Source organism: Manihot esculenta, chromosome 4 (genome assembly GCF_001659605.2).
Source record: "Manihot esculenta cultivar AM560-2 chromosome 4, M.esculenta_v8, whole genome shotgun sequence".
NCBI lineage: Eukaryota > Viridiplantae > Streptophyta > Magnoliopsida > Malpighiales > Euphorbiaceae > Manihot > Manihot esculenta.
In genome coordinates, this window is record NC_035164.2 from 35,220,698 (window position 1) to 35,243,184 (window position 22,487).

Genomic DNA, 22,487 nt, shown 5'->3' on the forward strand with positions numbered 1-22,487 from the left:
TATTTAATTGAAGTTAAATTTTTATGTTACTTTTAATTACAAAAGTCTTAAAAATGCTTTCTTCAAACGACTACGAGGATAGATTGAAACAGCTGCCTTAAGAGAGTTAATGCCTTAACAATGTGAAGAAAAACTTGGGTGATAACAAGAAATTATTTATTTAGTTTAAAACCTTTATTTTATAGACCAATCATTATTCGACACGAATTCAATTATTCTGAACACCGTATATGTACCGCAGAAAGCCCAAAAAGCTGCAGCATAGAAACACTGATACTTGTAGACGCGAAGCTTCAAGAGAACTGTACTCTCTGCTTCTCATGGCGTCCGGAGGCAACGCAGCTGCTGGTACAGGGAACGTGGAATGGCATGTGAGGCCTCCAAACCCTAAAAACCCAATTGTTTTCTTCGATATTACCATCGGTACCATCCCTGCCGGTCGCATCAAGATGGAGCTCTTCGCTGATATTGCCCCCAAAACCGCGGAAAATTTCAGGTTCTGTAATCTCCATCTCCGATATTCCCTTCACTTTTACTGAAGTTTATTGCTTTCGGAGTTCCTGAAGTTAATTCTTCTTTTATTGCTTGCTTAATCTGGCAGGCAGTTTTGCACTGGCGAGTACAGGTACAGAGAGTTTTTATAATTTTTTTTATAATGTTACTTTTTTCTGGCCAATTAGCTACTCAATGATTGGATGAAATGGGCAGAAAAGCAGGATTGCCTGTTGGTTACAAAGGGTGCCAGTTCCATAGGGTGATTAAGGATTTCATGATTCAAGCTGGTGATTTTCTCAAGGTTGCTTCGCTCAATTGATGATGCACACACACATAAACAAGAATGCTAGTTCCATTTAGTGATGCTGAAATGGTTATTATGAAAAATTTTCTTTTCAGGGTGATGGTAGTGGATGTGTTTCGATATATGGACACAAGTTTGAGGATGAAAACTTTATTGCCAAACACACTGGTCCTGGTCTACTGTCAATGGTGTGCATCTCCTTTTGAACCAAATATATGCCACGTTGCTTTTAGTATGGAATGCTCATGCATTTTAGTTACTATTAGAAACTTTCATCATGCATTGTTTTCATCTTATTTTGCTTTTCTACATGCATGATATGATTAGTTTCTAAACTTTGAACAAGTGGTGACCGAGTCCAATGATCTTAAGGCATTTCCTATTATTTAAAAAAAAAAAAGACCTACTCTTAAGATCAGGGATTTTATGGGTATGTTTTTAGAGGTTTATTGTAGCCATCAGCCTCCTTGGCTAAACCTAGAGGATTGCACCAGACGAGTGAATGACTGTCATAAAGCGTGAGTCTTTACACTTGACCAATGAATGAATGACATACACCCTAAATGCTTCATCTCATAGTGCATGGCAGTCATTTGTTCATTCGGTATGGTGCTCTAGGCATAGCAAAGAAATTTTCTGAACTTGGTAGGATAAAGAGGTGTCTATGCACTTGGAAAGAGTTCATAGTTGCCAGCTTGGAAAATAGAAATTAGAACTCAATGATTAAATGCATTAAACTTGTATTGTATTTAAGTTGTGTGATGGTTTGAAGTTCTAGGGCCAAATTTGTCAGGGTATTATTCAATTGTTAGAAGTACCATATCTTTCTTTACAAACTGTTTCATTACAAGTGAATGCTCTAATTTCTCTCAATAAAACCTTTTTTTAGCAGTAGTCTACCACCTATACTGATTTTATGATGATCTTTAGTTTGACACTAAGGACTATCCTTGAATCACATGTATTGAGCATGCAACTCTCTTCTATTGCAGGCAAATAGCGGACCAAACACAAATGGTTGTCAGGTTCTCTCTCTTTCCAGCTCACACAGACAGACAGACTGTTACATTTTGTATTAGATATTTAAAAGTACCATATATATTGTTTGCACCGGCAAAGGTCAGAAGCCTTGAGGAAAAGCAGTGTACACTTAATTCTATGCAGTGGCACTTGTCAACACAATGCATACTTAAGTTCATGATTTATTGATAAGTAACTGTAGTGATCCTCTAGTTTATTAGCTGCTTACTTGAGCCAATCTAATAAAGTTGCCACTTGCTAGCTTCTTGTTTTCCCTTTCATTTACTCCCTTTTTAGGTAGGTAGAAGATAAAACCGGGCAATACATGAGAAGTTAAACTTGAAATTTTACTTGTCATGTTGTAATTCTACCCCTTAGTTCCTTACAGTTCTCTATATTACTTACTAGCTAAGTGGAAATTCTTGAGATATTCTAGTGTTTCTAACTTGATGTCAATTATTATTGGGCTTGATTCAAACCTTCATTTGTTGCAGTTCTTCATCACTTGTGCAAAATGTGACTGGCTTGACAATAAACATGTTGTGTTCGGGGTATGTTCTTAATAGTTCAAATTTACTCATCTAATAGTTCATTTTGTATTCTTTTGGCTGGGTTCAACATTAAAATTTTCAACGTGATCATACTGGCTGTAACAAGCAAACTGACCAACACAATAGTTCAGATCTTTTCGGCTTGGGTTGGATGGTTAAATTCATAGATGTGATTTGCAATCTTCCCAAGTGCAATCATGAAAATCTCTGTTCTAGATGTTAAACCCCCACCCCCCACCCCCCCTTTCTCTCTCTCTCCCCCTGTGGTAACTTGTATTTACTATATTTGCTAACATTTTCTGTAGAGGGTGCTTGGAGATGGTCTTTTGGTTGTCCGAAAGATTGAGAATGTGGCTACAGGACCCAACAACCGGCCTAAACTGGCATGTGTTATTGCTGAATGTGGGGAAATGTAGAAATTGATTCAAGAACAGAGCTTTCCAGGATTTATTGCAAACACTTCTATAACCTCTATTGGATCAATTCCTGACCGACTGATCTTTGGCTTACATTGTTGCTCCTGTCAGTAAGAAATATGCATTTGAAGTTTATATTGCTCCTTGGACAGCCTGTGAAAATGATTTTGCTTAAACCTTATGAACATTTCAATTTTAGAGTGATTGTTGGATTATTTGCATCTCTAGCTTATATCATTGTGATTTCCAAATGCATCATTTCCTGATGCTCAACAAGTTTATGTTTATTATGCTCAGTTTATGACGAAGATGAGAACTTAAAAAAGTTACCTGTTCCTAACACTCTTTCACATAAGCATTCTAAATAATTTCGTCAAATCCTTTACAACAATTTTCTTCCCACTCTGATGCACGTAGGAAAGGGTTCACTTTTCACTTGCTAAGTCTCATTGCTTGTTTCCTCATGATTTTCCAATAATTCTTGACAGGAGTACACTAATCATTTTTCCTTATCTTTCAAATGTTGATTTTGAATTAATTTTTTGTAATGACCCAAATAATTTGGATTTAATAGTTAAATGAAGGTGACTAGAAATTAATTATGAATGGACCGAAATTGAATCTAGCTGCATGTTATCAATTGATTTGAATTTTTTTTTATAAAATTTTTATTTAAAATTAATAAATTTAAAAATTTTAACTTGAAAGTTTTTTATTATATATATATAGATAGATAAAATCACGAAATCATTCCTTTAAATATTTTTATTATAGATAGATAAATATTACATAAATTTTATTCATTTAAATATTTTTCTTTACAAAATCATTCCTTATCCAGATGAAAACTCCATTTTCCTTATATTAAAATTTTGATTTTATTGGATGAGCACTCCCATGATTATTTATTTCGAATGCTGATGCATAGGAAAGTGTTCATAATACTATTCAAAGTGAAAACACCATCTTAGCCTAAAAATATTTATGATTACAAGTGAGAAAAAGAAAAAAGGTTTCAATTTTATTTTTAAAATTATAATATACGTAAAGAAGAAAAATAAATGAAAAACTATTTACGCGAATTTTGCTTCTTTTTTTTCCGTATTTTCGGCTGATTTTGTTTAGAAAAACGACCTCGTATCTCTCATTTAGCCACACTGCGCTAGTGGAAACTGAAACGACATCGTGCGGCTCCATCACTCCCCCGACTTCAGCTTTAACCCTTCTTGTTACTTGTCATTGATCGTTTGGGTTGATAGTATCTTCACTGAAGCGCCATCGAGCGAGGACCGAGTCAGCTGAGTGAGTGAGTTTAACGAGTGAAAGAGGAAAAGATGTCGTTTACGTTGAGAAGCGTGAAGGTTCCGCCGAACTCGGCGAGTCTGCAAGAGGCAAGGGCTCGGGTCTTTGATTTCTTCAGAGCGGCCTGCAGATCAATTCCCCAAATCATGGACATCTACAATCTACAGGACGTCGTCACCGTGTCCCAGCTCCGCTCCACCATCGCATCTGAGGTTCGCAAGAACTCCAACGTCACCAATCCCAAGGTCCTCTCTCTCTCTCTCTCTCTCAGATGCATTTCCGCTGTTTTGAAAATTTTATTTGATGATTTGTTTCAATCAAAGAAGGATTGGTTTTTGACATAGTTTAATTAAGAGTAGGGTAATCCTTCTAGGCAAAAGATTGAACTTTTCAATTAGACAAGAGAGATTGAAATAGATGGATATTGTAATGTTTTATTGGATTTCTTGTTTGTGTTATTCTTTGTACCAATGGTAGACTGGTAGTATTGGAATTGCATTACAAGTTGGCGGGGTTCCTTTTATCATGTAGAAGATAATTTGTTTGTCCGGTGAAGATTAGAATGATCAAGAAAAATATATCAAAGAGTTCTGAGCGGCAGTTCTCCATCTCAAGTTTACTATCATTCAGATGGATGCAAGTGTCCTGTCATTTGATGTATTGGACCATTAGTAATTTTAGCTTAGGACATGTTACAGGATTCAATATTTTTCTTTTACATTTCCAAACACAAAGTTGCATGTTAGAGGATTCAATATTCTTCTTTTCATATTTCCAAACACAAAGTTGAAACATTTATAAATGGTTACCCGATAATCTGAAGCAACTGGATAATTTCTTTGTTCAAATGAACTAGCAGAATTGATTGAATTCCTTAAATCGTTAAGTATATGGGAAATTAATCTGATTGAGGAAAATGCCAACTACTTCATTTAATTGTTAGGAGAACAGGAAATAATCTTTTGGTTGATAGGTTGTGAAACAGCTGCTGTAAATGAAATCTAAAATTTTCTGATTTCTTATGGACGCCGAGTTAGGTTTGAAAATGGTGAGAAAATCAAGAACTAACTTAGCCTCAATTTGTTTGTGAAAAATAACTTGCATTTGGAAAATATTTTTCATGAAAAATATTTTTTTAGAAAATATTTTTCAACGTAGTAACTTAGTTTCTATTTTTTTTTAATTTTAATTTAAAAAATAAAAATTTATTAATGAATTAATATATAAAGGTTTTAAGGTATGGAAAATATTTTAGTGTTGATTAAATTTTTTGAGTGCTCCAAATACTGGAAAATACAAAAAATATTTTACATCAAATAAACGAGCCTTATTTTGGGTTCATGAAAATCCTTGTTGTCAGTTGTCCTCCCTCCTCCAAAGCAACTAATCAATTTTGTACAGCTTCAACTTAAGGCTTCTAGACAACCAAGACAATTCCTAAAATTTCTGTTAATACCCTAATCCGGCCTTACGGGTTGACATAAGAACTAATAATGTTACCCTTCTCTTTCTTCGTACCAACTTTAACACCTGTGACCTCATCTTTAGCTTTTATCAATAATGAACCCCAACGCCATTTTTGTTCTTGTTAATCCTTTTTTAGTTACAAATTGAAATTTAGTTACCATACTAAGATTAAGAGAGAAATTGTGCAACCACAAGTGAAATTTGCGCTTCCTTTCTCTGCTTTGTTTCCTGGAACCGAACAATATTGACTTTCCTCATAGTTGTTGTATCCACAAATTCCATATTTGCCATCCATGGCTATTCAAAGTTTCCATGTGAATTTAACATAAATGAGGTCATTTTTCTTGTAGAGGAGGATAAAATCAATTCTTATCCTTTCTTATCCTCTTCATACTTTGGGGCAATAGAAATTGACCCATGCTGATTTCTTAGCTTGCATTTCTCTTTCTCATCTTTTGAGTAGCCTAATAGTAGTAAACCTGCAGGTAATTGATTTACTGCTCTTCAAAGGAATGGAAGAGCTGAACAACATTACAGAGCATGCAAAGCAGCGGCATCACATTATTGGCCAATATGTAGTGGGTCAACACGGGCTTGTGAAGGATTTGGACACCAAGGATCAAGGCATCTCTGAGTTCCTCAAGAACTTCTATAAGAGCAACTACTTTTAAACTTCAATATTTTGTGGAATTATGTCCATCCCTCACTTGAGTTTTCCCTTTGAGTATTGATTTTCTCAAATAATAATGAACTACCATCTGTTTATTCTTCTGTCGGATGAAATACTTGTTTATCTTATGGTTCACTTTACTGGAACCATATTAATACATTTTATTTTGTGATTTCCTGCTAGGTTTCAAACATCAAGAAATGGGTCTTCTTTGTTGGAATAAGTCTGTCATACCATATATTCGTTGAATAGTGCTATGTGATTTATGGCCAATGTTTAACTCTTGGGTTTGCATAAAGAGATAGATGAACTTAATAGTTTTCACCTATTGTTTTTATTTTCTTAACTAAGAGCAACTATGTATTCATTTTTAAGAGAAAATCTTGGATGGATTGAATCATAGTTTGGCTGCCAGCAAGAGAACATATGGTTGTTGGAAGGACATTTTAATCCTTGAATTTTATCTAAAAACATCCAAAGAAACAAAATAAATATTGCACTTTTCTTCAGCATCAAATTTAAATGAGGAAAGAGAAAGACTAGAGAATGTCGGAGTTTTAAATCAATATATGTACATGAATTGTCAAATTATAAAAATTCAGAGATGTAACGATTTTGAAGAAGAAGGTGCTGTAGTCTTGCTTAGCGTAATGCTTTATGCTTGATACAACGTGACCTTTGTACAGGAAAATTGATAGAACTAAGTGAATAATGAACAACTCATTTTGTTTTATCCCAACTTTCAAATTCATCAAATAACAGAAATAAGTTACAGCAAATTTCCAAATTCCTATTTGAAAAGATAAGGAAGGTGAGGATGTAAATAATTAACGTTGATATATATATGTTACTGGAGTAGCAAAATCCTGTGACTGGAGAAAGATGAGTAGCGTGGCTGATACAGATTAGCTTCCTGATACACATCTGAAACTACATGATGAGAAATGTTGGAGAATATATATTGAACACTAGAAACGATATTTGCTAGATCTGGAATATCCTTTCGATTTTTCCGCTCTGCAATGTTCATTCTCTTGGTCTGGCAAGCCAAAGAGAACTAAGAGCACGTAATCTGGAAAAGTAGTCATGGATGGCAAGAAGCGCACGAGCTGACTGGCGAGTTGTCAATATTCGGTGCATCTGTTGTAGCGTTTGTTGCCGCAAATTGTCAGCCTGATTTTTAAAATCCATAAGAAGTAAAAAGATCCTCTTGAGACATAATACTTGCAAGAAAGGGAGCAAGATAAACCCCATGAAAGTAATATATTCAAATATACTCAATATTTCAACTTCTGTAGAACTTGATTCGACCTTACCCACTTGGCTCATCGGAAGACGAGTTATCTACTACTTTATAAAGTTTAGTGATCAAACCATATGGTGGTTAGATCCTCCGGAGTAACTCTTCATTTTGTCATATTGTACCCGTGTCAACACAACTTCATAGGATAGGACATGGAATATCTGTTCTACACATATTTGTGCACTCAAACACTTGAGTGACATATTCATACATATAATAGAGTATTTTTTCTCGTAGGATAAAGAGCATGTATTTAAATAAAAATAGTTATTTAATTATATTTTGAATGATGTATTTGATTGTATTCATTATCTTATTAGACTATAATTATTGCTATATAACTTTATAATTTTTTTATACTAGCTTATTTTATGACATAACTTATCCAAGCACCCGTATCTAAATTTACATTCATATTCCATATGTTCTATTTAGAAAGTTGACAAATCAGACATAGTTATATGCACGCATGTCTGATACCAATTAATATAATTGGAATTTATTCCCATAAATTTGAAACGTTCAAACTATTAATATTAACCTTCAAACAGTATCCACAACAAAAAATGTAGAACTTTATGCACATTACTGAAAATTTACCTGAATGGGCGTTAGAAACAATTACCTGGCGAATGAACCCCTCGAGGGTCCCTAGCTTGCCCATGGCCATGGCCATCTGACCCATGTAATTTGCTACATTTCCAGAAGAACTGGATGAACCAAGAGATCCACTAGACAATGTCTCAGCCAGGGACTGTTGCAATGCCTCCATTCCTTGAGATAAAGCATCTTCTGCCTGCTGGGAAGATTGCTGCAGATTACCTATGCCAACCAACTGCTGCTCAGTCAAAGGCTCCAACTGGTTCACGAGAAGCTGCACCCGCACCATTAAATTTTATCATGCCTAGGAACAAAACTAGAGCAGTTCTCATTCCCCCCATAAACAAAAAGAATAGCAAACACTATGCAGAGGATGGAGGTAAGAAATTATCTGCCATTTTTAGCACAAATCAACCATTCAATCATAAGGAATTATAAATGAGCTTAACGTTGGTAATAGGTATTGAAATTTTTGAACAGCATAGTTCAAACATACATGAGCAGCTATAAACAAAATACAAAACAATACACCTATGCCACCATGAGCAAGCATATATGCCTGGAAACGGAATAGAATAGACAGGATGGGTTTCTCCTTTCACATCGCAGCTTTGGCATTGTTAAGGCCATCCTCATGCCCACGTTAGTTGAGGCAGTGTTGCACACTGTCGCTTCAATCTTACTTGAGAACCCTATCCCTAACCCTTCCTCTCACATATTTAATGGATTAAACTCAGGTTATACCTTCTTTTACTCATCTTATTTTTCAGACTAAGAAACTTTTATACAGTTGACTAACCATTTGTTTGCATTATACATTCCAGTTCTCGACCCATGAGAAATAAAGAAAAAACAAGAAAAAAAAAAAAAAGAGAAAGAAAAACACAAAGGTAAATGGCTAAAGTAGACCAAGTCATCACCTTTACCAGATCAAAGCATCAAAAATAAACTCGCCACATCACATCACATTAGATACTAAATTCTGTGTGTGTGCGTGTAGTTTTGTCAGAACCATGTTTTCAGCAGTGTGAAGGAACCCATCTTGAGCAGAAAATGGTTCACAACATAGAGGAAGCTATCTCCATCATGCTCTTCTACGCTTGTGATTGGAGAGAAATAGGAAGGAATGTCAATTTAGAAGCACATTCAAACGTGCCCATGCTACACTTGACATTTTAGTTAAGTTCTCAGAAATCTTAAATTGAACACATACAATTATGAGAATACAGTCTAATCAATTTCATTGACCATGGCTATAACAGAAATAGATAAAATCCATATCCTAGACATGAAAGGCCCATCCTAGACATGTAGGGGTGGCTCCACAGTACATGCAAGCCATTCTGCTACATTTAAGCACACAAATAGCTCAGTGCAAAACTCAAGCATATGGCATATATACAGACAGAAGTTTCACCTTCAAAATTGATGTGCAGCTGCTGATGCAGCCACACCAACACGTGTAATAAGCAAAACAGTGAAAGTTAATCAAGGCAGATAATGCAGTGACGCGCAAACTAAAAAAATTTTAACCACCATTATGTGGCTCTAGCACTAGCAACATGATATTCATTATAACAGTCCCAAGTCTCCCCTAACAAATAGCCTAATCAATTGATTGTCAACAAGTATTTGCACCACCAACCCCCTCCCTTAGACACACGCACAAAGGGGGAAATAAGGTGGGGGAAGGAGTTGCTAATCTTTAGTGCATGAAGTTAAAAGTAATAAAGTCAACAGCATGAACATTATATCATGTTTAAAAGAGGAAACAAGAGAAAAAAAGAGATGTTCTTGCCATTCCATTTATTTATGCTCCACATTTATGTATTAGTTCATTTAAACTTCCTCCCCAGTCCCCATCATCCCACAGCTGCTGGAACCCTAATCTATGAAAACCACTTACAGCATAACTAACCTCACCTTCAGGAGCTCTGATGAACGAAAGCCACCAAGCCACAAGAAACACCTTTCAGCAGGTGTCTTCCACATGCCAGATAGCAAATGGAAAACATCAGCAGCGGCTGCATTTCCCTTTAGCCTAAAAATTTCATCATAATGAGCCATTATACCATCAATGATAATGCGAAGTTCAGTATCACCCGCATGGGTATTGACAGCTGATCTCAGCTCATTAATTTGTCGATTTTGCTCTTCCAGCCACCGCGCATATTCCACATCAAATGCCATGGCCCCTGCAAAGAGATAGAGGGAAAGCAATGATCTACATCATACTATAGACTTGCATGGAGGGCAATGAATTTGATATAAAAGATAATAACAAAAAAAAAATTGAGTCATGCATAAATGTACTTTTATATATATATATATATAAACCAAAACAGAACAAAATGTTAAAGGCTGTCTAAATAGATGCACCTGAAATGCAATTGTAGTACACACAACTCAGGAAAATCTTATGAAGGATTATATATTAGGTAAAAAAAAAAGGGCCCATTTTCCCAAATGACAGTAATTTAACGCATCCTGCAAAGATTAGGGTCGTCACTGCCAATTTCAGGTTATAATATGATCTTCTGTTTTGGTTACAGTTCAAGGGTTTCACAACCAGATATACAGCACTACAATTCAAAGCTACAACAGGCACCAACACCATCTAATGGAGATGCTTGGCAAGGATCTTACTGGAGAACAAAGAGCATGCATGTGTTACTTAAGTAAACGACACTATTCACAAAACATCAACTTCGCCGATGGAATAAACAACTGCTTTTCATCATAGAAATTGAGAGCCTGCTTGAGCAAGAATTAAGCAGTATTACCATTTCCACTCATTGAATGGGCTTGGTCCCCTGAGCTAGATATAAATACTCCCTACATAGAGAAAAGAAACAAAATTAGAACGAAACAAAGATAAGTTAAAAGAGCTATTCATTCCATAAAAAGATAATGCCTACACAAGCAGACTTGAGCATTGCAAAGGTGATGAAGAATCAGCAAAAGCTAACCTGCTGGCGTGCTCGCTGGAGCTCCTGTTCCAATTGTGTCAGCTTCAAGCGGCTACTTTCCAGTTGCTGTACATAGGCCTACGGGAAGAACAAGGATAGATGCTACTTAATAGAGGTAACTTACACATGCATGCATCATGAAGTATATTATAGCCAAACTTTGCAGATGTAAAATTATCAGTTCACAAAGGCAAGCACTCACTTCACTTCTCCGCCTCTAACCCCCTCTGTCTCTCTCACAACACACGAACACCAGAATGCATGTAAAGACTTAACATTTATAGAATCTGTGGTTCTAAGGCCACACTTAATCTTTGTAGCATTTAATAATAGAACTGTTCCCACCATAATCACTGCCTTCAAACATTGCACCAAAAGACATAACCATGTCATAATTAAATTAATGAGAAAGTGGGACCTTTTAGACTTTGCAAGTAATTTCTACATGCACTTCAAAAGTTTTCTCCGTCACTCCCACCTCTTTCCTTTCAAAGTTTTCTACCTCAACTTTCAATTAATCATGCAATTTATTAGTGCAATAATTAATGTGATGAAAAAAGTTGAAATTCAAACAAATTCTATCATTTGAAACAAAGAAAATATAGAATTTTATCTAACTAATTTCCATATTAATATTACTGCTCTATTATGAGGTCAGTTTCAAGAATGATTTTGGCTTTGTATTACAACTAAATAAAGTCCTTGCATCATACGAATTGGAACAAATAAAATTGCTTGGCCCTAAATTCATTGTTACAGAGGTTTCAATAGAATAATAAACTTCAACCAGAGTATCTTCGCATTAGGCCAGAGCAAACCTATGTGGCACACATTACCTTAAAATTGGTCTATTTTCTATAAATTTACATTGCATAATAGCCATTCAGCAGTAAGAAACAGCATTGTAGTATTGCAACAATGGAAAATGAAATATGAAACAACAATAACGAAATGAGTGCAAAATGTGTGATTAAAGAGAATCAAAGGATAGGGGCACATACTTTCTTTCTCAACCGGCTTTTTCTTGCAGCTTCTCTATTTTGGGCAAGTCTACGAAGAGTCTGCAGAGTGCAATCAAACAGAGTATCATCAAATACAGCTAGATACTATCATATATGTTATTATATAATTTTTACCTTCTGATCCAATTTATCCTTGGATCTGTCACTGGAATCGGAAACTGCAACAGCATTAGATTGACCATAGGCAAACTGCATATGCAGAGTGTTAAGATTTGCAGCAATTTTGTTTCATGAACTCATTTTCCATGGAGTTAAATGGAAAATATCACAGCTAAACTTATGATACAAAAAAGTGAACGAACATCGGAACCCAAACTAAGGAAAATTCTTGATAACTTCTAGGCAAATCTCTAAAATTGCAGAATTAGCATATAATGTATACAAGAGACAATAGGAAAGAAACAGTACCCTCGGATTTTTATCATCAGTGTCTCCATCTGTTGATATATCAGTCCTTGGACTGGCATCAGCCATATTGGACTCTCCCCAGTTCTCTGTATTACCACTAGATATGGATACCAGGTTCAACTGTTGCTTCTTTTCTGGAGGCAATCTCTGTGACTCCACTTGGGCAGCAGATGGATTAATGTTTAAGGAAGTAGTTAACTGTTTTCACCAAGAGAGGAGACAAGAAAGATTTGTAGAAACAACTCACAGGGAAAGCACCATATATCAGATGGACTATGGAAATTTCACCTTGTCTGAAGTGCCAATATTGAGGGGATCAGAAGAGACTTCTTGGCTACTTGCTTTTGCAGAATTGAACACTGTATCTGCAATTCATATCACAAAATCCTTCAAAGATGCACACAAATAATTTTATATCCATTCACAATACTACTTGAAAGTTTAGTGCAATATTCAAGGTGTTTGAGGGGCAAAAAGTTTCTCTTTTATTTTCACTTTCACTAATATATTACATTAGGCCAAGTTTCTACACATCAGAACTAGTACTCTTCCAGAAATATCCACGCATGATGATGGTAAATTGTTGATTTTACAATAATTATAGTATTTCTAGGTCGTTCACCACTCTTCTTAATAAAATCCTCTTCCCATCAAACAATCCACATTATTGCAGTGAGCACAATGATGGTAATTTAATGAAGAAGAGGTGATTTAGTCCAGAACAGCAACCACATATATATTGCAAGTTCATGCACTTGATGCCACACAAGTCTGATATAAATCATCCCTACACATTTTATCTTTTCTTTATCACAAGAATAATCTTATTTTGAACTAGCACCAATAGAAAGAACACGCAATCCTGATGATAATTTTCTAAGAAGGAAAAACTAGCCAAGATCACTTTGCAATTGCATGCTACATCCTTCTATGGATTACTCTGAGCAGGAGTGAGCACAAGAAACAAATTACTATGAAATCTATCTTTAAACAAGTAAAAGAGCCAAGAAGATGTCAGTGCAGACATTTCCATTTAATTATCTATCAGGGAACAGAACAAGAAACAATAAGCCATAACTGACCAAAATTTCCAATACTTACTTGTACTCAGGTCAACAACATCCTCAAAGTGAAATGCAACAGATTGTTCAAATAACCCAAAACCAGAGACACGATATGGATGGATTGTGCTTCCCTCTATGCCACTGAAAACCGGAGTTTATGAAAAAACAACTTATAAGAAATTCATCACAATCAGATAATCAAATTAAGTTCTTTTCAAAGTACTGATAAAATGCTACTGATCAAAGTATTAAACTAGAGCAGGGATCATAAGGCTTAACGAACTTCCAATCAGTTTTTTTATCATAATTGATAGATCATGATTAAGGAACAGCTACAGGGAGAAACAAAGAACAGTCACAATTAAGTTCAACTACTGCAACCACTAGAAAGCAATTGGTAACCTTTCTATATACTAATCTATGAATATCAATAAAAAAGAAATCATACTGATTGCTTTGTTCTGATCTTAAAATTTTTAATATGAAGTTCATAATTCAACTTCAAACTATCACAAAAGATTTCTTACACCAGTTGTGGTAGCAGAGATACTTAAATGGATGTAATTGATCGCAACCATGTTAGTATTTGTTGAATACATATATTGGCATGGGCAAATTCAAAGGCTAAACATAATGGAGAGAAAAGAATAACAAGTTGATTGAAGATGAAAATCTAGAATGCAGAGTCAAATAATAATGAAACTAGTATATGAAAGGATGACATTACAGTGCATTTGAAATGGGTAATTGAGGATCAAAGCTCAGCATCCCGTTGGCTTCCTTCTCATCTTCCAAACCCACTCTACTCCCCATACATCACCATCATCTCTCACCTCCTTAGACCAGTTCAAGCAAATTAACCCAAACCACTATCTAAACCAAACAGAAAGAAGCATTGTTATCATCCTTCAATCAAAAGCAACCAAAGACAGAAACAAGAATAAAAGAAATGTAACAAACAAATACAGAAGATCAAGACTACTTGTAAATCTGACAACTAGCAAAGCTAGTTCCTATTCATAGAATCAAAAAATTTTAAAGTGAATCATGTTCCAACAGGAGCATAAAACTCTCAAGTTGATATTCATAGAATAAATAAGAACTTTTCTAGAGTTCCAACCAAATCCGAAATCACAATGTAAATAACCTAGGAAAATTGTGAGCGCTGAAGCTGCTAAGATTTAGTTAGGTAATGCTAATTGATATAGCAGAAAATTACTACTCCAGGTTCAGGTATTAAGGCGAAGCCGAGTGACAACATTATGAAGGAAAAATCAAGAAGAAAAAATAAATGAGCAACCCATAGCAGTTATTCTCCAGAGCATATACAAAACTAACTGAAGGAAATAGACCCAAGCCCATGATACCAAACACAGTTCCTTGAGCAATTTTCATAACACTAGGCTGAGGAAAAGGAAAAGAGAGAGAGGAGAGGAGGAGACAAACTGAAAACACCCAAACAGAACACAGTAAGTTTGGTAACGAAGTCACAAGTTAAGAACTCATCCAGCAATACGCAGATGCAAGACTCAGGCAGCACAAAACCCCACCAGATACGGGCTTTTACAAAACAAACTACTTGTCGAACATGAAGCAAGTAATTTGCACCAACACAATGATAGAGCAAAAGAGAAGAAAATTACAACACGTAGAATTCAACTTTTACAAAAGCTAATGTAGTGTCAGTTCAAGAATATACAAAAGCTAGAATGAGGCGCAGCAAACTCCTTAACAGAATAGCTTGCAGAGATCAAATTCCTCTACCCTAAATGAAATAAGTTCGCAAATCTTCACCAACCTAAGATACCCAGAAGTCAAAATTCAAGGTAAAGCGCTCCAAAGACACCCTAACTCCAGAAACGGCGGAAAATCATGATTACACTGCTCTAAATTTTAAGGCACAATTTCAGTACCAAACCAGCAATACCCAGAAGGCAAAAACCAGCCCCCAGAAAAAATAATAATAGTAACTTTTCATATCAAAATTCACCCTACTACTAAGAAAGTCGCAAACTTTCACACCATGAAGTGATTGTTCTAGTCAAAATCATAACATACTCTGCAGTCTATACCAAACCCACCTGGCAATTTGTAGTTGATGATGATGCTGGTGATGGTTGATGATGATGAATATTTTAAACAATTTCTGCTGTAAAAATCTTGATGTACTGGATTAGAGACAAGAGTGAGATGAGGATCATTCCTATCTCTACACGTCCTCTTCTGTGGAAATCTTCACTTTCCAAGGACTAATGATTTATTAATCAATTTTTTTAATGTTTAGTGCTTTGACATGAATTATCTTGTGTCTGTTTTTTGCATTTTTATATAAAATTTATCGTGTCAGAAACTGACACTGTAACAATACAGCCAATCTAGCTTACTATTAGTATTACCAGTGGACAGACAGAGCTCGAATTCTCTCCGGTCGAGGCCAAGACATGGTTAGTAACGATTGTTGCTCTAATGTTGCCACGTGTATAATCAGAGTGACTGATTAACTGGGCATTAAGATAATTGGAATCTCCATGTTGGGCAAATATTCTTTTATGTTAATAAAATTAATTATTTAGTTTTTATTTTTTCAAAACTATAATTAAAAATATTTTTATATCTTATAAATTAAATAATTTAATTTTATTTTTTTAAAATAGGAATGGAAGTCAAACCTTTGACTTCACAATACTACAAGGATGCACTTTCCACCAGGCTAAGTCTCATAGTACAATTTAATTCTCTTTTTGAAATGTATTCGTCAATTTAGACAGTATTATCTATTAAGTTTTCTTTTTTTTTTAATACAATTTTTAAACTATTTAATTATTATAATTTTAGCGATTCATGCTAATTAATCTTAAAATTTTAACTATTTAAATCATTTAATTATTCTAATTAATACTCAAATAAATTTATGGATTTTTTATATAAAAAAAAAAGGTTAAAGAGATTAATTGTACAAAATACAACAATATTATAACTTTTTATAAAAATAAAAAATTAAGTAATTATTTTAATAAAATATAGAAATTTAATAGAGTTGCAAACAAGATTTATGGTTAATGCTTGGATTGGAATAAAATCTCTGATTTTATTTTTAGGGTTGATGAATTTAGCATACTTAATTAACAAAATTACTAACAAATAATTTTTTAATCTTTTATCAGTAAAATAGGCAATTTGATCCATATTGACTCAGTTGATTGCATTGCTTTGATCCTAATTTTCTGTTTAAAATGATATTAGAGATTTGTATTAACTAGAGGATTATGTTTCCAAAGCCAAAAGGCTTGTTTTAGTAATAAGAGATTTTCTTTTCTTTTCTTTTCTTCTCTTTTCTTTTCATTGTCCGTATGTTATTTCATTAATATTTTTCAGTAAAAAATAAAGAGAGCCTCAAACTTAATCTATGAGATGGAGTAATTTATAACTCTAAACCAAGCAAAACTACATTTGCTTTAAGCCATTAACTCTAAAGAAATTAATTTGATTGAGTAGCAATAATTGAAATAAATTTAAATGCTAGATCATGTATTCATAATCCCCCATTTGGTATTGTAAGTTGGAAAAAAAAATTTTCATTTCAAACAAATTTGATAAAAAAAAAAATATGAATTGAATTGAATTTTTATATAATTTTTAATTTCAAATAAGAATAAAATTATAAAAATTATTAAATTATAATTTTTTCACAATCAAGTAATTTTAAATGTCAAACTTATTTTGGATTTTGCCATTGGTGACAGTTGATATATAATTTATTATTTGATAATAATTTTATTAGTTATAATTTTTTTCGTGGGAATTTAAACTTTTTAGATAATGCAGAATAATAAAATATTGAAACTTCCATACCCTTGAATCAGGTAGCAGCCTAGCAGGTCTCCTTGAGACAATACCGCATAACTTCATCAACTAATATAGCTATTCATATATAACTACTTGAAAGTAAATTATCAATAAATAATAACTCTTGGGAAAGTCTAATGCAATCATTGGTAATCTCACTTTTTTTTTTTTAATGAATGTGTACAAATTTCTAGTGCAATTCCCAGGACGCAATCAACAGCAGCATTTGTCTGAAATAGACCTTAATCTGTTGCTTTTCTCTTCCTCCCAAGAATTGAAGCTCTTTGCAATCTAGGGCCCCCCATCCGCCATTTTTTGAAAGCTGCCATGGAGGATTGAGCTGCCTCATACACTATAATATGCACAGCCAATATATGAACGTTAGTACATCACCATATAAGTCGTGACTCGAAAGGCACAAAAATAGAAGAAATATGAGCAAAACAAGCATATGAATCTCACGATTGGTTTCTTCCTTCGTTAAAAATGACAAGAATTTGGTGGCTGCTCCAAATGCTACCGTGTGCGCCTTGTATAGGACCTCCTTGTAGCGGATTTTAAATGAATAGGAAAGCAACAATCCAATGGTTTTGTCACACCTATGTATGATAATTAACAAACAATAAACAGTTTAGTCAGAATCAGATTGTTGGCAGAAGGAAAATAAATAGATAGAATAATTTATAAATTAAATGTGAACAAGTCAGAACCACCCTGTGGTGCACTATAAAATCACGGCAAATTATGCCATACAAAATGTGGTTATACTTATATCATTGTTGGAAGGGGCCAAAAAGCTTAATACTAGTTGCACATTGAAGGAACAAGAAGGGAAAATGCTCCGATACATGAACTTCTCATAATCAAAATGAAAAATATATTAGCTTCTAACTTTTGTAAAGACCCAGACAAGCGCTTTACATTCATGCCTGGACCTCCTAGAATACAAGCTTAACAGGATGTACTTTACAACTTCAACATGCTTCGGTCTAAATACAATCCAAACCTTAGTTACGACTTGGGAAGCTACAACTATAGTTAGAAACGTGCTTCAAGCAAAAGAAAAGGAGACATCCAAATGATCGACATGTTTCAGGCCAACACAATGGACAAGGACCATAATAAGTCAGTTCAAGAATCGTCCTGATTGGTGGTAAATTGATATTCTCATTTTTACCGCAAGGAAGATGTCTCAAAGTTATAGCCAATTCATGAATGCTTCTATTTGAAACTTGAGCAATGTCCTTGTGTTAATGGATAGAAGACATTCTAAAATTGGTAGCTACATTAGAACCTGTAATAAACTATAAAGCAAGTTCTTGCACTACAAGCTTAAAAACAACAATAAGAACCATGATGATGAAATTAATTTTGCTGGAACATACGAGTTGCTGCCTCCATTCACTAAATAACAAAATGCATACATGGACTCTTAACAAATTCCCACATGACTAGCAACTAACTAACAATTAGATAATATGCCCTAAAATAACTCAACCACAATTTAAAGCAATTGATTCAGTTGGACACCACTAGATAACTCACTAATCAAGGGAAAAATGCAAAAAGCCCACAGGAAATTATTAGGTGTACCTAAAGAGCTAAATTTTAGTGCTCTGTACACTTATATTATTGCAGGTCCTTTTACGAATTATGGGAAGTGTCACTAAATCTATATGAGTGAAGGAGCACATACTCCCAATGTATCATATAAATGGCCAAACCCCACAAACCCACACCTTAAAAAATGTTCACTTTGTGGTCATTTAATATGTTTGTGCATGAAAGAGGTCGGAGGGGAGACTTACAGTGGTGCCAGCTTGCATCCAAATTCGTAGAAGTACGGACATCGAGATCTTAGATCCACACATGCTGCATCAGCCTGTATTTCTAGCCTTGTTCTGGTGGTAGAAAAAGCAAATTATAAGACAAAAAGGACTAACAAGAAACTATTTCTTGACTCCTTGCATAATAAATCATTCTCCATGCATCTATAGTTAAGAAGTTTCCTGGAAGTTCACTAACATACTATGTGAAAAGCCCTCCTGAGTTAAGTTACAACAAAATATCACTAAAAATATAATTGGCCAATAAGAGAGTAAGTTAAACTACGTCAGCCTTGGATTAGACCCCTTTACTCCAAGGTGTCCAAATTGCACATTGCTTATGCACAAAACAGGAGTATGTCAAACAGTGCATCTCCCTCTGATTAATACAAATCATATAATATCATCCAGAGCTAGCATGGCCATTACTTTTGGTTGAAACAGGCAGGAACACTCATTGATATAGCTTGTCTCAAGTGTAATTCACGAGCGAGCCAGAAAGGTAGCTCTGCCTTTGAACCTTGTTCAACCTAAGGAACCACAATTAGAAACTTTATCAGGACAAAGACATTCGCAGTCAACTCTAAAGACATTCGCAGTCAACTCTAAAGACATTCGCAGTCAACTCTGACTACAAGTCAATTTCAACCAGAACTTACATAGCCTCTGTCAGTGCTTTCATCAATTTTCACTCCATTTACTGCCTTGTGGAATACAACTGGAACAAACTGTGAACAATGCAGCATCAAAAAAAAAGTTCAAATAATATAATAAGGAAGACCATGGTACATAATTGTCAAGGAATAGCTGAAAGCATATCAAACTATAGAGTTAACCTCTTCGTCCATAAGAATATCATCAACGTCATAGTAATTTGCCATTGTTGATGCTCTCTTTTTCGCTCTTGCAATTTCTTTCGAATTTAGGAAGACATGGTATGAACAGAGACAATTTTGGGCATTTCAAACTTGCAAGTACGAAATTGCTGTATCAAACTGCAAAATGAAGGCAAACATCCTAATTAACAAACAACAGCCTGATAAATTTCAAGAAAACAATCAGATGTCCCAAAGACCCAAGCTCCAACAGTATAAGAAGCATTCTAAACGGCAGATCAAACAATCAGATGTCCCATTCAATCAGTGGAGATAGATTCAGAAATTAAACCACATGCTCATTTTGATGTAAACACCCCAGGGAATCAGAAATCTCATTATAAAACAAGTCTTAATTAATAATTTTATACCCTGTGTATAATCTGGAAAAGAGGACGGGTTACAGCAGCGGGAGAGAAATCAGAGCAGAGCCAGCCCGTGGGGAGCTGCGATGGTGAACAATCGTCTCCTGGTCTGGTGCGATGAAGAACGATGTTGCCGGTGGGTCTTCGTCAGCCAGAATGGGAAGCGGCTAGGTGCTGGTTCAGTGAGAATGTAGGCTTCGGTTGGAGAGGTGAGAGAGGGGCGCCGGGGATGTGGAAGATGAAATGGAGAGCAGAGTGAAGCTGATGGCGAAATGGGGAAAAGAGTGTGAAGGTTGTTGGTGAAGAACGGCGTCTGTGCTGCAAGGAGATGAAGACGGGGATGGGAACATCTGTTGCTGGTGCAGCTCGCAGGAGGAGATCGACTCCTTGGTGGCGCGCGGTGGCTGTTGAGGTCGCTGGTGATTAATAATTTGTGCAAAATTTTGGAAGGTGATTTGAATTTGTCAGTTTACTTGAAGCGGGAAACCCTATAACAGTATCAGCCACTTGGATCAAAATTGAAAAGGGAGGGAAACTCAAAATCGTCGAATTTTAGGAAAGTTTCAGCGGTATACACGTGTAACATAATTTTGGTGTTTGTCAATCGTGGACCATTGAATCCACGGATCCAGTCCAGAGATCCAGCCAGCAAATATTGAAGGTCCGGACCGGGAACCCCGATTTTTGTGTCGTTTTATGCTTTTATCTTCGACCTTTCCGTCCATGTAACGAAACGACCACGTTTCCGTCCTTTTTTCCTTAACAAGGAAATTTCAGTTTGAAGTCAGCTTTGAACTAATAACAAAATATAAATTTAAATAAATAATTAAATGACCATTTTCGATATAAACGTGACATTGCATATGAGGTGATGCCAAACTTTATAGCTAAAACCTTCAAATTATATGGAATCATCATGATCGGTGAAAAAATTCAATAACATATCAATGAATTCAAGAAAACGGAGAAGTTGGATGAGAAGAAAATAATTGATTCCCAGGCTTGTCGTCGTGACTTGCTATTTTGTTTAATTGCAACGGAAGAACTTGTGAAGATCTACCATTGATGGGGAAAAAGCTTATTAAAGATAAATTAGTAACTCCGCCTTTAAGGATATTATTGTTATTTAAAAATAAATAAATAAATAAATATTAATGACAATCTGTCTATTCTTTCTACATAATTACCATTTTCTAGATGTAAATCAAATTTAGAAATTAATTTATTATTAAAATTTTAACTACCGATTAATTTGTGAATAGTATTGTCTTTGGCATTTGGCATATTAATTACCTTAAATAATAGTCATATTAAAAATCAAAGACCAACAATATAATGGGTCAAACATTTCTGGAAGGTCAATTAAAGTTAAATTTGCTGATCAAAGTAGATGATATCACCCCCCCCCCCCCACATCAGCATTTTTTCAATCCAACGGCTATTATAATCTCATAATTTGACAATGAGTTGATATGAAAATCACAACAAAATATCTTGATTTCTTGGCAAAAAAGTTATAATTATTGAAGGAGACACTGGGAACTTGTTGTTATATGAAATTCAATCAACTTTTAATTTCACTTAAAAAATAAAATGAAATAAAATTTTGGGCCAGATGAAGACATTTTCTTTGTTGTTGTTATCTTCTAGATGCCTGGATGGAGCTCCGGGGCCCATAGGATCTATAATTTTTTATAATATCAGTGTATGATGTTAATTTTCAACATTAGTAACTGCAAAATAGATCCACCATAGAAGTTAATAGATGGCGATTTTAATGATATTTTAAATTATGTTTCATATTTTTTATTTATATTACTAGTTATTAATTAAATTATAATAAAATTAATATATGATGTGATTGAATTAATTTATAATAAAAAAATAAATTAATTAAAATTTACTGTAGTTATTTCAACATCTAAATCAATAAATTAAAAAAATTATATTCATTAATTTTTTATTATAAAAAAATTAAATTAAT

General features: G+C 34.6%; 4 protein-coding genes across 7 annotated transcripts; 2 read left to right on the top strand and 2 right to left on the bottom strand.

Annotated features, from left to right (window-relative positions):
* Positions 1-215: 215 nt before the first annotated feature.
* LOC110612807 (peptidyl-prolyl cis-trans isomerase CYP22) lies at positions 216-3,001 on the top strand. Its single transcript, XM_021753613.2, has 7 exons — positions 216-496; positions 602-625; positions 709-796; positions 895-987; positions 1,792-1,824; positions 2,314-2,370; positions 2,676-3,001. The coding sequence occupies exons 1-7, from the start codon at positions 231-233 to the stop codon at positions 2,784-2,786; spliced, it is 672 nt and encodes a 223-aa protein (XP_021609305.1). The 5' UTR covers positions 216-230; the 3' UTR covers positions 2,787-3,001.
* Positions 3,002-3,982: 981 nt separating this feature from the next.
* Positions 3,983-6,400, top strand: LOC110613174 (NADH dehydrogenase [ubiquinone] 1 alpha subcomplex subunit 6). The gene is made up of 2 exons (XM_021754180.2): positions 3,983-4,333; positions 6,041-6,400. Exons 1-2 carry the CDS (start codon positions 4,121-4,123, stop codon positions 6,224-6,226), a joined length of 399 nt encoding a protein of 132 aa, XP_021609872.1. The 5' UTR covers positions 3,983-4,120; the 3' UTR covers positions 6,227-6,400.
* A 530-nt stretch (positions 6,401-6,930) lies between these two features.
* On the bottom strand, positions 6,931-15,917 carry LOC110613172 (transcription factor TGA6). Of its 4 annotated transcripts, none has more exons than XM_021754176.2 (12): positions 15,673-15,917; positions 14,319-14,464; positions 13,629-13,732; positions 12,816-12,892; positions 12,528-12,725; positions 12,234-12,308; positions 12,099-12,158; positions 11,098-11,175; positions 10,912-10,963; positions 10,052-10,323; positions 8,154-8,402; positions 6,931-7,398 (listed from the first exon to the last, which is right to left on the bottom strand). In XM_021754176.2, the coding sequence occupies exons 2-12, from the start codon at positions 14,402-14,404 to the stop codon at positions 7,252-7,254; spliced, it is 1,398 nt and encodes a 465-aa protein (XP_021609868.1). In that variant the 5' UTR covers positions 14,405-14,464; positions 15,673-15,917; the 3' UTR covers positions 6,931-7,251. The 4 variants fall into 4 exon arrangements, with proteins under 4 accessions (XP_021609868.1, XP_021609869.1, XP_043812229.1 ...); XM_021754177.2 differs by lacking the exon at positions 15,673-15,917 and adding an exon at positions 15,390-15,630; XM_043956294.1 differs by lacking the exon at positions 15,673-15,917 and adding an exon at positions 15,291-15,311.
* A 1,498-nt stretch (positions 15,918-17,415) lies between these two features.
* Positions 17,416-21,051, bottom strand: LOC110613173 (DNA replication complex GINS protein PSF3). Its single transcript, XM_021754179.2, has 7 exons — positions 20,510-21,051; positions 20,100-20,258; positions 19,923-19,991; positions 19,693-19,793; positions 19,246-19,338; positions 17,900-18,036; positions 17,416-17,789 (listed from the first exon to the last, which is right to left on the bottom strand). The coding sequence occupies exons 2-7, from the start codon at positions 20,142-20,144 to the stop codon at positions 17,680-17,682; spliced, it is 555 nt and encodes a 184-aa protein (XP_021609871.1). The 5' UTR covers positions 20,145-20,258; positions 20,510-21,051; the 3' UTR covers positions 17,416-17,679.
* Between the last annotated feature and the right edge of the window lie 1,436 nt (positions 21,052-22,487).